This window comes from Vitis riparia, chromosome 13, assembly GCF_004353265.1.
Source record: "Vitis riparia cultivar Riparia Gloire de Montpellier isolate 1030 chromosome 13, EGFV_Vit.rip_1.0, whole genome shotgun sequence".
Lineage (NCBI taxonomy): Eukaryota > Viridiplantae > Streptophyta > Magnoliopsida > Vitales > Vitaceae > Vitis > Vitis riparia.
In genome coordinates, this window is record NC_048443.1 from 21,366,909 (window position 1) to 21,380,964 (window position 14,056).

The following is a 14,056-nucleotide window of genomic DNA, read 5'->3' on the forward strand; positions in this document are numbered from 1 at the left end:
AAAAAAAATATTTTTTAATGACATGGCGCCTATGTAGTATCAAAGAGACCAATTTGAACTTAAGTTTTAAAAAGGGGTTAGATGTTACAATTTTTTTTTAAAAATGGGTCATTTTGACCCAAAACTCATAAATGTATATAAGATAATAAAATCATACATGTAGATGTAGGTTGGAGGAAAAGTTGTGAAAATTTGCGGTTCAACACCATCGGACATTATTACATTGGTTCGGGTGGTTGACCCAAGTAGAATCCAACCTGAACCGGTTCAAACTGCCGTCCAGCGTTATAAGAAGCAGCTCCACAGTTACAAGAGAGCCGCGGAATCACGAGAGTATATGCTCCCTCCGATATGCTTAACTCTTCCTCTCATCATCGTACTTTCCACCTTCCTCTCCCAACGTGGGTCCCACCAATACCGTTTACATTCTAAAACGGATCTTCAGCTTCAAGTTAACCTCCCAATCCCATTCTCTCTCTAGGTTCCGATTAACTGAATTACTCTCCCATAATACATATTCTCCTTCACTCTACACCATGGAGGCCGGCGGTGGCTCGGTGGCTTGCGCCGCGTGGATCAGGCGGCCGGAAAACCTCAATCTGGTGATTATTTGCAGGTCGGGCCGCCGCAATTCTTCTCCGGCCGTGCTCGAGATCTTCTCCTTCGACCCCATGGCCACTTCCCTCTCCTCCTCTCCCCTGGTCTCTCTCCCTTTTTCTTTCTCTTTCTCTTTCCTTTTCTTTGTTTGGTTGCTGTGGAAACGGAGGGAAGGAAAAGAAAACTAAATTTTAGTTCTTTAAAATTGAGTCAAGTTCTAGAATTTCTGTTTCTCCTCTTTTTTTTTTTCTTTTTTTTTCCTTTTGTCCCTTTTTTGGCAACCAAATGGAGCAGTAGTCGATTTTTTTAAATTGTGAAAGTGGAGGCTGGAGCAACTTTCCATTTTCATTTCTTATTGATTTGTTTTTTTTTTTTTTTTTTTGTTTTTTAATTCGTTGATTTTCAGGCTACATATGTGCTTGAAGAAGGCGATCCTATGGCGGTTGCGGTGCACCCTAGTGGTGACGAATTAGTGTGCTCTACCACCACCGGTGACTGCAAGTGAGTTTCTTTCAATTCCTCTGTATGGTTGCGCTGAGAAAAAAAAAGTTAGAAAGCAATAAGATATTGAATTTTAGATTTTTGAGTAGTTGATGCCAAAGAGCACTGAAGAGACCACCTTCACTGACTGAGCCTAATGCTACTACTTCTCATTTAGTTTATTATTATTTTCTTGGGTAGCCATTGTAACAGAGGCATCAAATCCAAAATCCCATTTTCTTTCTTTTCCTATGTTTTCTAACTAACGAAACAGAGTTACTATTTAGAAGATTTATACTTGTTTGGATGATATTGTGTTGATGATTTGATATAATGCCCTGGAATTTCTTTCTGAAGGGAAGGGGTGGATGGAGTGGGGAGAGATCGCTAACTTTTCCTACCTTTTATTGGAAACCAACTCTTGAAACATTCTTCTCTCTGCATGCTTGTCCTTTTCTTAGCTAAGTTGAAGTTTTGAAGGTAGAAATTCATAAATCAAGAAGATTAGATTGCTGATAAACAATATATGGCTTGTTTGGAACTGTATATTTCAAAGATTTCTTAGCAATTCAAGTGGTTATGCCCCCTGTGAATCAAAGCCTGATTGGCACTTGCTCATTTACTATAATGCCTCTTTTGGTTGCATGGTGTGGAGTAACTTTATCCATTTGAGTTTAGCTAAGTTTACTAAACCCATTGTCACCAGTTGGACATGATCAATCATGTCAATGCTGGAGAAATTGTTCCTTATTAGCAATATTGGTGGTCCTCTCTCATCTTTTTTATTATAAGTTACTGTGGGTCCTCTGTGGATTGCTACAAGCTAGACATTCCTGATCTTATTGTTCTATACACATAGTCACTCTCTACACTAGTATACTGTCTGGCAATTGCTGTTGACCGTTGGCTGACTCAACTCTATACATTGTGTAAGTTCTACCATAGATTTTATAATGATATCTGGGGCATCTGTTCAGATGTTTGCATGTTCTACTTGTTTCTTTTGTTTGTTTGGTGCTGTCTCATTTCTTCCTTTTTCTATTTTAGCCAAGAGTTGTTAAGGGTGTTCTTTGGTGAATGGAATCAGCCTTTAACATTTTTCCAGAGATCATGTTGCCCTTTTTTATCTGGCTCATGGTTTGTGTTGTATAAACTGTGTGTTTCATTCCTTTGACCGTCTCACTACAATGAGATATTTCCTCTCTATATGCAGATTGTTTGAGTTGTATGCTCAGGAGGGAAACATAAAACTGTTGGCCAAAAAGCTAAATGCTCTCGAAGGTGTGGGTCCACAGAAATGCCTAGCTTTTAGTGTTGAGGGATCTAGATTTGCCACTGGTGGGGTGGTAAGCACTAGCCTATAATGATTATCACATGCTTATTGGTGCCCTTCAAATGATAAAATTTATCATATGCTTGTTTGTTGGTATTGGCACTATGGTTAAGTATTTATGTTGTACATATGGATCCTAACTTGTTTGTTATTACTTATAGGATGGGCATCTTCGAATCTTAGAGTGGCCGAGCATGCAAATCATTTTAGATGAACCAAGAGCCCACAATTCCTTCCGAGATATGGATTTTAGGTAGGGACCAAATCTATTTGGCATGTATCATTATTCCTACTTGCATGATGATTGTTTATATTGGTATGTATGCCGACACATTAAAGGTAATACACATAATCAAATGCTGAAATGCATAGCAGGAAATTCATTTCAATTGGTTTATTTACTACAAAATAGACAATTATTTTTCCCTTTTCTGCTTTTTTTTTTTATAGATAAAAGGATGTATATTAAATGAGAAGAGGAAGTACCAAAACCAGTGCCCTCAAAATATACAGGGAGTATACAAAAACAGCCCAAAGTCGCACTTCGAGGGGGAAATGATAGAAACACACCACCTTCCCTTACTTAGAGCCTAACCAATCTAAGAAACTTACAAGAGAAGAAGAGCTCAAAACTATAGACACCCTAACCCAAGACCAAAGATTACATACAAAAAAATGTTTCAGTCTTTGAAGCGAAAGCTCCTCATTCCCAAAAGCTAACAAATTCCTTTCCTTCCAGATTGACCAAAATATATATAAGGGGGCTATTTGCCAAGCCTTTTTACGAGCTTTCCCCATAAACGCTCCATGCCACCCAAGAAGAGTTTCCTTCACTGTACACGAGAGAATCCAAGCCACACCAAATAGGGAGAAAAGAAGATTCCACAGAACCCGCGTCTTTACACAATGAAGTAAAAGGTGATCCACCGTCTTTACTTCAGAGAGGCATAGAAAACACCTGTTTGTCAATGAGTACCCCCTCCTTTGAAGTTGCTCAAAGGTTAAGACTTTACCCTAAGAAGCCTCCCAAGCAAAGAAGGCCACCTTAGGAGGCACACTCACCCTCCAAATACTACCATTAGAGAACAAAGGAGAAACTCCGGGCTCTAAAATAGAATAAAGAGACTTGACTGAGAAAGCGCCACACTTTGATGCTGTCCAAATCACTCTATCTTCCTCCTCCCTTTGCACCAGGAAGGCTTGGATCTATGTAAAAAACGCTCCACCAACCCAATCTCCCAATCATTAAACGCCCTTGAGAAAAGAGGAGTCCAATCATCCCCATCACCATCGGGGTTCCAAACATCCGACACCCAAGCATTCTTAGACAAAGATATGGAAAATAAAGAAGGGAATGACTCACAAAGTGGCTCATCTCCACACCACTTGTCCGTCCAGAATCTCACTCTCTGCCCACTACTCACTTGGTAGGCTAACCTACCATTTAAAAACAACCACTCCTTCCTAATTGCTTTCCAAAGTCCAACACCATATCTCCCACTTACGGCCCGAGTGCGCCATGCCCCCTCCTCTTCACCATACTTGTGACTGATGACTTGCTTCCAAAGAGCCTCTCTTTCATTAGCAAAACGCCAATTCCACTTACTTAAGAGAGCTATATTCATTAGAGCTAAATTTCTCACACCCAAACCACATTTTCTTTTTTCCAAGCAAACCAAATTCCACCTAACAAGATGCGGCTTCTACACAAGATCTCCCCCACCCCACAAAAAATCCCTCTGAATCTTCTCCAATCTCAACCTTGCTTTTCTTGGTAAGTAAAAGAGAGACATGAAGTATATAGGCATGTTAGATAGAGTGCTTCGGATTAGAGTGAGTCTCCCTCCTTTTGAAATATACTGCCTCTTCCACATTACAAGCCTTTTTCAAAATCACTCTTCAATACCATCCCACATAGCCATTGATTTGAAGGGGGGCCCCAGAGGCAAACCCAAATAGCAGGAAGGGAGACCGCCCACTTTACAACCCAACTCCAAGGCCAAGTCCTCTATATCATGCACCCTACCCACTAGGATTAACTCACTCTTCTCCAAATTGATTCTCAACCCTGAACAAGCCTCAAACCACATGAGAAGCCAACTTACATAAGTCATCTGGTCTAGAGACTCCTCACGAAACACCAATGTGTCATCCGCAAGTAACAAGTGCGAGATTAGAATCCCCTCATCACTCCTACCTCTCACCCTCCACCCAGATAAGAAGCTCCCACTAATAGCCCTTCTCAATAAACAACTAAACACCTCCATGGCTATCACAAACAAATAAGGGGAGAGGAGATCTCCTTGTCTCAATCACCTAGAGCTTTGGAAAAAACTGGAAGGAGAACCATTTATTAAAACAGAAAATTTCACAGTAGAGATGCACCATTCTATCCACTTTATTCATCTCTCCCCAAAGCCCATATTTTTAAGCACTGCCATCAAGAAACTCCAACCGATATGATCATAAGCCTTCTCTGTATCCAACTTATATAGCACACCCCCTACATTGCTTTTCAACCTTGAGTCCACAACCTCATTTGCAATCAAAACTATGTCTAAAATCTGTCTACTCTCCACAAAGGCATTTTGGGACTCCGAAATCACTTTCCCCATAACCTTTTTAATTTTATTAGCTAACACCTTGGCCAACAACTTATAAAGGCTGCTCACAAGGCTAATCGGCCTGAAATCTTTAAGATCTTCTGCATCTCCCTTCTTTGGGACTAAAACCAGGAAAGTAGCATTCAATGACTTTACAAATCTTCTCATCTCATGAAATTCTCTAAAAAAACTCATAATCTCAACCTTTACCACATCCCAACAAAACAACCAAAAAGTCACGGTAAAGCCATCTGGACTGGGGGCTTTGTCCTTGCCTAGATTTGAGAGTGCTGCAAACACCTCTTCTTCCGAAAAAGGAATCTCCAGCCCCTCAACCTCACTGTTGTCAAACAAAGATGTGGGCTTGTTTTCAAGTAAACTTATTGATAAATGATTCTAATGGCCTCTCAGAGTGTAGTTTTGGTTTTCATGATCACCTGAGCAATTTACTATTTGTTCTTTTTGGACATTAATATTAATGTGTTCCTAGAAAATGGTGATTGCCACCTTGTTTTAAAAGAAGCTGAAATGTTCCACTTTGGAGGTTGCAGAAAGTTTTTTTGTAAACATGATCCTAGCCTATACATATTTGTCTTCAGAAAATTCTACACTTGCAAATGATAATTTTTTGTGCGCTTCTCTAATTACTTCATGAGTACCTGGATTGCACATCCTTTATTAAAATTATCCAATTATAAAAAAAAAAGGATACTTTTTAAAAGTTTTTCTAAAACACATAGACATGGTTTTTTTATTTTTTATTCTTCTTTTGACAATAGTGAGTGGTAGAAGTAATATATAAACATAAGTGTGTATTTTGTTTCATTCAATATATTGGATACATCTCTTTCTTTACTACAACCCACGACTATCTTTCTAGGATTCTTATGAAATGTTTTAATGGAGTCAATAAAAAACATGCGAAGGTGTCTTTTATTCTCTTTAAACCTTCCCCTCAATTGCCTAATTTGCACATATGTTCCGTGGTTGATCTCCTTGGAACAAAACCAAACTGTTCTGATACACTTGCGCCATGTCCTGGACTTTCCTTGATTACTCTATCCTGTAGCTTATTAGTAGAAGTCAAATACCACTCAATATCTGCAAATTTTTATTTTATTTGATCAGAAACAAAATATATATTAATAATAATAAAGGTACAAGAGAAGGATGAGAGGTCTTTCCCTTAAAAATACAGATTCTGATCAAAGTAAGACTAGACACCCCACTATACAAAAACCATATGCAAAGGTATCCACCAACTATCTCAAACTTTTGAATTACAAACCGAAAGCCAATTGAGTTGAATAACATTAAGTGGAACTCCTCTAAATGTGATAGTACAAGAGGCCCAAAGAGAAGAGTAGAAGTGAAGTAAATCCCATAACATCCTTTCCGATCTCCACTTATCCTCAAAAATACTAGCATTTCATTCCCTTACAATATCTGCAACTTTTTATGTTATCTTTATTTTCATATATAGGTCTCGAAGTGTTTCCCTCGTCTAGCATTTTGCTAGTATTTAAAATTTTATTAGATAAATTAGTCAACTGCATCATTCATTACCTCCCAAACCTTTGAAACCTTAAGAATACAAAAACATGGGAAGAATAATGTGTATCTGCAATGTGAGAGCTTGCAAATTTGGTGAAAGGTTCTTACAGAACAAATTCAAAAAGGAAGAAAAATTTGCATATCAGAAGCAACAGTTTATGAAATTTCTTTAGAAATTTGTCAAATCACTTGATTTATTAACCAGTTTTAAGAATTATCTGACCATGTTACTGGTGAAATATTGAAATCTTAGTTGAAAATTTATCTTCTCTGATTATTATTATAATTAGTTAGAAACAAAAAATTCATTTTAATAAAAAAGAGATAGAAAGAAGGATGAGAAACCTTTCCAAATGTACAAAACTTGATAAAAGAAGGAAAGCAAATGAGAGTAAAACAATTTGCATAGGAAAAAAAGATTATTAAACATTGTACAAACCAAAGACTGCTCTACAATACTCAGGGAGATAGCGAATGCTGTGCAAAAGAAATCATTTGTTTAACTCCTTTCTTAGCTAAATGATGCGCTGCATAATTTGCTAAGTGCCAAGTCTAAGAAAAGGAGCAACTAAAGTCTCTAGCTAAATATATACTTAGTGACACTGCCGGTTCAATGTCCATGACCCTCTTTTATTTTCAGAAGACTGTGAAAGACAATAGTAGAATCACCTTCCACCAGATAATTGAGAAGACTCAGGGCCTTGTTCAACTATAAGCCTTCCAAAAGTGTTAGAATCTTTCTCTCAAAAGCCAGACCCTCTTCAATAGGTTTTTAAAAGCTTTCACCTTTCAAACACCAAACCACAATAATCTCTAGGAATTTCTCCAATAATTTGCTTTTTTAGGTTTCCTAAAGAACACCCATCAAAATTTTACGTTATGAAGGCCATTGGAGGCAGTATCCACACAGGGTGTATTATTCTGTTAACCTTCTGCAACTACAATTGGGGTTCCAATATAGCGAAGTAAGCTTAAAGGAGTGCTAAGAAAGGCTGGAGTGGTCAAAGCCCAAAAGGGGGAGGAAAAAGGCACCAAGTCCCATAATCCATGGTCTTCCATCTATTCTAAAAATCTTGTGATATCTCCTTCGCCAAATAAATCAAATCAAAGTTAGCACCTTAGTCTTACCACATAAAGACCATGTCTTTAGGACGTATTTCAAATCCCTAAAGGATATGGTCATCATTTCCACTACACCTAGGGAGGGAACTCAGTCAATACCAACAAGCTTAAAGAGCCCATGCTTTGGACATTAACATTAATTCATCACTCTTTAGACACAAAATACAACAATCTCGATCAAGGATTAGTAATGCCTCCTTACTTATAGAATTTTTATTATTATTTACTTTTTCATTGGTTACAGCCTTTACCCTATGCAGGACTTTGGATATTGAAAAGGACATGGATGGGGTCCTAAAGAAAGAACTGATTGGAACAACCTGGTGAAAGTCGAAGACCACACCCTCTCACATTGGGGAGTTAGGTGATAGGCACATATGGACTAAAGACGAAGCAAAAGAGCAAACTCCTTGAATCTTGATTAGAGAGGATGGTATGGAAATTGAAACTCCTAGAGAGGCAAAAATGAAGGAAGTCTTTGTTACCTTGAAAATATTTGGAAATTGAGCACAAAGCCTCCCCCCCCCCAAAAAAAAAAAAAAAAACTGGTCCGATTGCCTTCCTAGAACAATGGGACAACCATCTAACAACAATATTGGTATTCCATCCATTAGAGTTTGACCCATAGATGCTCAAAGTGATTCAAAATTGAATAGTTTCTAAATTTAGTATGAGGTAGAGATTCAATAGTTTCTGCTTTTCTTTTGATCTTTCCAAAATTGGAAATTCAAAATATATTATCTGAATTTAAAGAAAATTCAGCAATTTGATAGTTACCTTGAAAATTTAGTATCTTAGTTTTTTGTATGAGGTAGAAATTGAATAGTTTCTGCTTTTCTTTTGATCTTTCCAAAATTGGAAATTCAAAATAGATTATCTGAATTTAAAGAAAATTCTACAATTTGATAGTTAAATGTTAAGCCTTCTATGTCTGTAATGCTCCAGCCTCGACACAGAGTTCTTAGCTTCCACATCTACAGATGGTTCTGCAAGAATATGGAAGATAAATGATGGTGTTCCTTTGACTACTTTGACTCGCAACTCGGTATAGTTTATTTAATATAATAATTTTCAGTGGTTATGCTAATCTTGTTCTTATTTTTGAGTTTGTAATTATATATCATGCATTTCTTTCCTGTAGGATGAGAAGATTGAACTGTGTCGGTTTTCTAAGGATGGGACAAAACCATTCTTGTTTTGCACTGTTCAAAGAGGTAAATTTATATTTGGTTAAAAGGAATTAAGGTACATCAGTTTTATCTTTATATTTTATATCTGTGGTATGTTTATCTCAATCAAACAGGTGATAAAGCAGTGACAGCGGTTTGGGATATAAGTACGTGGAATAAAATTGGACATAAAAGACTCCTCAAAAAGCCTGCTTCTGTAATGTCTATGAGTCTGGATGGGAAATATCTTGCACTGTAAGGACATAGTATCACCCTTAAAATTTTTATTTCTGATCCACTATACTCACGTTTCCATTCATGGAACAAAATGGAAAGTAGAGAGCTGTGGTGACTCTCTTGAAATTTTATCATTGCATCCATTTTCTGCTTTTCATTGTTTATAATTCTTGAATGGTAGAGTCCGCTAAAATTGACAGGATCATTCAAAATTTGCATTGGGACCTTGGTTCCATCAGCAGAATTCTTATTTCCAAAATGACACCATAAGTATTATACTTTTTGAGTTGAGAATGATTTTTATGTGATTGTTATTATCATGTTTATTTTTTCTGCTGACATGTAATGTGTTCCAAGAAATTTTAGATAATTATGAATATGTTCTTGATTAAGATAAATTTTGCATACAAATATATAGTTTCTCTGGTATAATCTTAGGAATTTGATGTCTACATGTCTTAAAATTTATTTCACAAAGCAGAACAATGAACTAAATATCTTGTCAGAAAAACTTGAATTAGGTATCTTAATCAAGGGTGCAACATGGGTTGAATTAGTTTGACTTAAAAAATTCTACGTGTGTTGAGAAGTTCCAATCCAACCAAAAATTGGGTTAGGTTTGGATTGAGGTTGTATCAATCCAAACTAATATGAAGTTCAACCTAAGACATTAGTTTAAGCTACCAACTTTACTAAAATCTTAAGTTGTAAGGATTTGAACCCACTGCGTATGTCAGGCTAAGAACCTCTCTTATGTGTGACCCCATTCTTGTTCATGAGGAGACAAATCAGTAGCAATGATAAATAGATAGATGGGGACCATATTAGGATACCGACTTTCAAAAAAGGTTAAAATTGTTAGGATTTGAGCCCATAATGTATACTGGGCTAACACACACACACACACACACACACACACATACATAACATAACCATAATTTTATATTTCACATTTGTCATTTTTTATGGACAAAAAAGGCCATCTTTTCATATTTTTGTCACAATTTTAAAGTAGGTGTTTTGGTCTCTCATTTGCTTAGTCTTGGTACCCTTTTTTGTTTGTCTTGTATATATGCAGGACAACCCTAAGGTAACTATTTCCAATCAAATAACGGTGGATTGTGGCTTCATCATTTTAGGATGAGGGAGGGGAATGGGAAATAGGATTAGCATCAAGAAGAAGAAAGAAGAGTCTCTTTAAAGCCTTCTTCTGGGAGACTCATTTGTAGAAAATAGTGAAATTTCATCGTTCATGTTTGCAAACTCGGCAAAATTGTCATTCTACTTTTGTTTACAATAATTGCCTTATTTATATACTTTAGAAGACCTAATAACTCAATAAAACTATAAATAAAGAAACCCAACCTATGTAGTAGCATATTGGGACTCTAATTGCTGTTTTATAACTTCTAAACCTTCCAAAAAATGGTATTAAAACATAGATAGAAATTGTATTGGAGTCAGTCTCAAATTTAAATAAAATAGCCTGTAGAAAAGTGCAAATTAAAAAAAAAAAAAGAAAGTTTAATAGTGTAGGAACTTCTTAAAATAAGAAATTTCAAACAAAAAATACTTTCTAATTCCAAAGATGACAGAAATGGGAGCTTTTAAAAGCAGAAACTTCAAGACAATAAATGTTTAAAAGCAGGGGAACTTTTATGAAATGAAAGTTTCAACAAAGAAGATTTTCCAAATTGGAAATACGATTCAAATAAATCTGAAGGGCCTTTTCCTCATCTTATTTTCTGTAGAGAGACTTGGCAAAAAATGCATTAACACATAAGGAACTTCCAGCATCCTTCAAATGGAGGAAAAATGTATACTTACATTATGTTTAGAAAGATCTCTAAACCACGCCTTAGGCCAGCATCCACCAATCAATAAAATCAAGAAAAGACAAGCCACCCCTCCCATAAGGAATGCCTAGACCATAGAAACATAAGCTTGAGGCAGTCTTTTAATTTTAAGCAGACAGGTTCATTCCGTAAAGATTGTCTCATTTCATTCCCCCTAAAAGAACCAACAAAATTGTCTCACTAATTGATCAAAGAATTGTTCACAGAACAAGGACTAAGTGTGAGACCCACAAGGACTGAGCACCCTTAAAATGAGGAGTATGTGATTGACTGAGTCATCATCCTCATTTTGCCTAGTTATGATTATGTTCATCTAGATGGTTGCACATGTGTGTGTGATTTGATCTTTGTAAGAAACCTGAGCGTGAGGACTATGAAAGCGGACTTCTTTTAAATTGTAAAAATTTTCTAAATTTCAGAAACTGAGAAGTGGGATTTCTTGGAGGATTTAAGACTCATAAATTGCTGCTAATTTTATGTTAAGGATAGACCTGACATGTGGTTATGAAGTGCCAGTTTGTATACCAAGTTTCTCTAAGTAGACCTTTTCATGCAAGCAAAATCTTGTTTATGATGCCAAATGATTAGCATGGGACATTGGAAATATGATCTTATTCTTTAAGGTAGTAAATTTGAACAAAATTTCCATGTTCTGACTTTGGTATATTGATGTGTTAGGTTGAGGCTTTATTTTCTGATTTTGTTTCAACCAATGTGTCAATTATTGTGAATCATAGAGGGAGCAAAGATGGAGATGTATGTGTGGTTGAAGTAAAGAAAATGGAAATCTGTCACTGGAGTAAGAGGCTTCACCTGGGCACATGCATTGCAGCACTAGAGTTTTGTCCTCGTGAAAGGTAAGGTGCAACCAAAAACTAATACATTTTAGTTATTGACAGCCAGATGTTATGTTATCAATTCCGAAAGATTAATAGGTCCCTTGATCTCTATCAAAAAGAACATATTGGATCATACTTTAGGTAAATATTAAAGCAATCGCCATTAAGGCTAAAGAAAGGGTAATTTTAGTGGTATTTTATTTTAATAAATGATTCACAGAATGGTTTGGATAAGCTTCATAACTTAATATTTGATGTTTGAGATATATAAACTTGTGTTTTCTGATAATGAGAGTTTATCTGACTGATTGTTTGGCTCTAGGGCGTTCATTGCTTCAGTTGACCTAAGAAGGTTGAAAGTATAAGGTTTAGGAAAATATTTTTTTTATATTTGTTAATATTTGTTTTGCTTTTACAGGCATGTATTGAATATATTACAGTGTCTAATAAAAAAGGACCACAAAACACAAGCAAAAGGCAATTTCACTAGACAGCTGACAAAAAGGACCTATCTATCAACAGTTCAGATCATCTAAAAAATCCAACACTGAAATTCTCCATTCCAAATGAAGCCCAAGACCAACAGGGATTTTCGAAAGGTTTCCTTCAGTCTCTACTCGGACAGCTCTTCCTCATTGAAGATCTTTTGATTATGCCCTCTCAACATGCACCAAACCTTCCTTCACCTCTTATCTAACCCGTTAACCTTCCACCCTAGAAGAAGGTTTTTTTACTGGATCTGTAAACACCCACAACAAACCATAGAGGCAACATCTATTTATCCTCCTCCAACATCTCTTCATGAGAATATACATGTTTTGAATCATCCTCCATACTGCTGGTGAGACTCCCAAATTTCTTTGGCAGTGAACAACTCATTAGTGTCTGCACATAAGGAATCATAATAGGAAATTCAAATTCTGGGCAAAATTTTAAGGCACAACTAACAACATTCCTTTCTTTGCTTAGAAGTACGTTCATTATTTCAATTGTTTGGGATCAGCAACTTGATTTATGCTTTGTTGTTTTAGTCTTTAAAAAGTCTTTTACTGAACTTGTGAATGTTCTTTCTGTCCTTCAACACCCCTTGTAACTGAACATGTAAGAGATTACTATCTTCTTCCTTGTACTGGCTTTGTTTTTGCTTTGACGTGATGATATTATCTCAATTGGTACTCCCTTAACTTTTAAGTTTTTCAGGTTCACTTCTTGATGATCTCATGTTTCATAGTCTCTTTATCCAGTTTCCTCAACAATTTCCCTTAGGCTATGCTACCTATGTTATGAACATGCTGTTCCTTGGATGCATTGCTTTCACTGCCACAAAGCAGAGCTGTTCTTAGAAATTTCCTTTATTTTGATTTGATTGTGATGTCCACAACTCTGTTTGAGTTGGGTGCAGGGTTGTTCTTACTACTTCTGTGGAGTGGGGAGCTGTGGTGACCAAGCTACATGTTGCTGCTGATTGGAAAGGTTGGTATTTGAGGCGGATAATCTTCTTCTCCGTCTCATGTGTGACATTTGGTATTTTAGGCTGACAATTTTTTCTCCCTCTGTCATGTAGAGTGGCAGATCTATATGCTGCTTCTGGGACTTTTCCTGGCCTCAGCTGTTGCATTTTACATATTCTTCGAGAACTCCGACTCATTTTGGAACTTCCCCCTTGGGAGAAACCAACCGGCAAAACCTTTCACCGAATCCATTTTAGGAGATCCACAGTCCTCCGATGATCAAAATATGTGGGGAGCATTTGGACCATTGGACATGTGAGCAGTTCGTTAGATGGATTTATCAGAAGCTGTGGGAGGTATGAGTATGGCCTTCCAAAAATTTAGACCATCCCTCTAAGCTTCTACAGCTTTAATATCTAACTTTTGGAGTACTCTTTTTAGGACAACTTGGCAAAGTCAGGCACTGTTGTGGTTGCTTGGTTTATTTTTCGAATTATTACGGCCACAAAATATGGGAAAAATAGCTTCTTCTTTTTTTTTTTTCATTTTATTGTGTGCATTGCTTGTGTTTGACATGATACATCTCTTGTTTTTTGGTTTTAAAATTATATTGTAAATTTTATATTATATAAAATAATGCTTTACAATTTGTAATAATATAATTATATCAATTTAATATATTGGTATTTGTTTTATATTATAAAGAAATGTTTATGCAAGTATTTAACTACATAATAATAATAATAATAATAATAATAATAATAATAATAATAATAATAATGTCACATTTAATACTTTCAAATTTTTAAATTTTA

The 14,056-nt window shown here is 36.2% G+C and overlaps 1 protein-coding gene across 2 annotated transcripts; it reads left to right on the forward strand.

Annotated features, from left to right (window-relative positions):
* The first annotated feature begins 348 nt into the window (after positions 1–348).
* LOC117928859 (SEC12-like protein 1) lies at positions 349–13,786 on the forward strand. 2 transcript variants are annotated; one of them, XM_034848930.1, is made up of 11 exons: positions 349–701; positions 1,004–1,098; positions 2,291–2,423; positions 2,572–2,663; positions 8,635–8,734; positions 8,831–8,903; positions 8,993–9,113; positions 11,689–11,808; positions 13,193–13,263; positions 13,355–13,597; positions 13,683–13,786. In XM_034848930.1, exons 1-10 carry the CDS (start codon positions 537–539, stop codon positions 13,558–13,560), a joined length of 1,176 nt encoding a protein of 391 aa, XP_034704821.1. In that variant the 5' UTR covers positions 349–536; the 3' UTR covers positions 13,561–13,597; positions 13,683–13,786. The 2 variants fall into 2 exon arrangements, with proteins under 2 accessions (XP_034704821.1, XP_034704820.1); XM_034848929.1 differs by having other exon boundaries at positions 13,355–13,786.
* Positions 13,787–14,056: the final 270 nt, after the last annotated feature.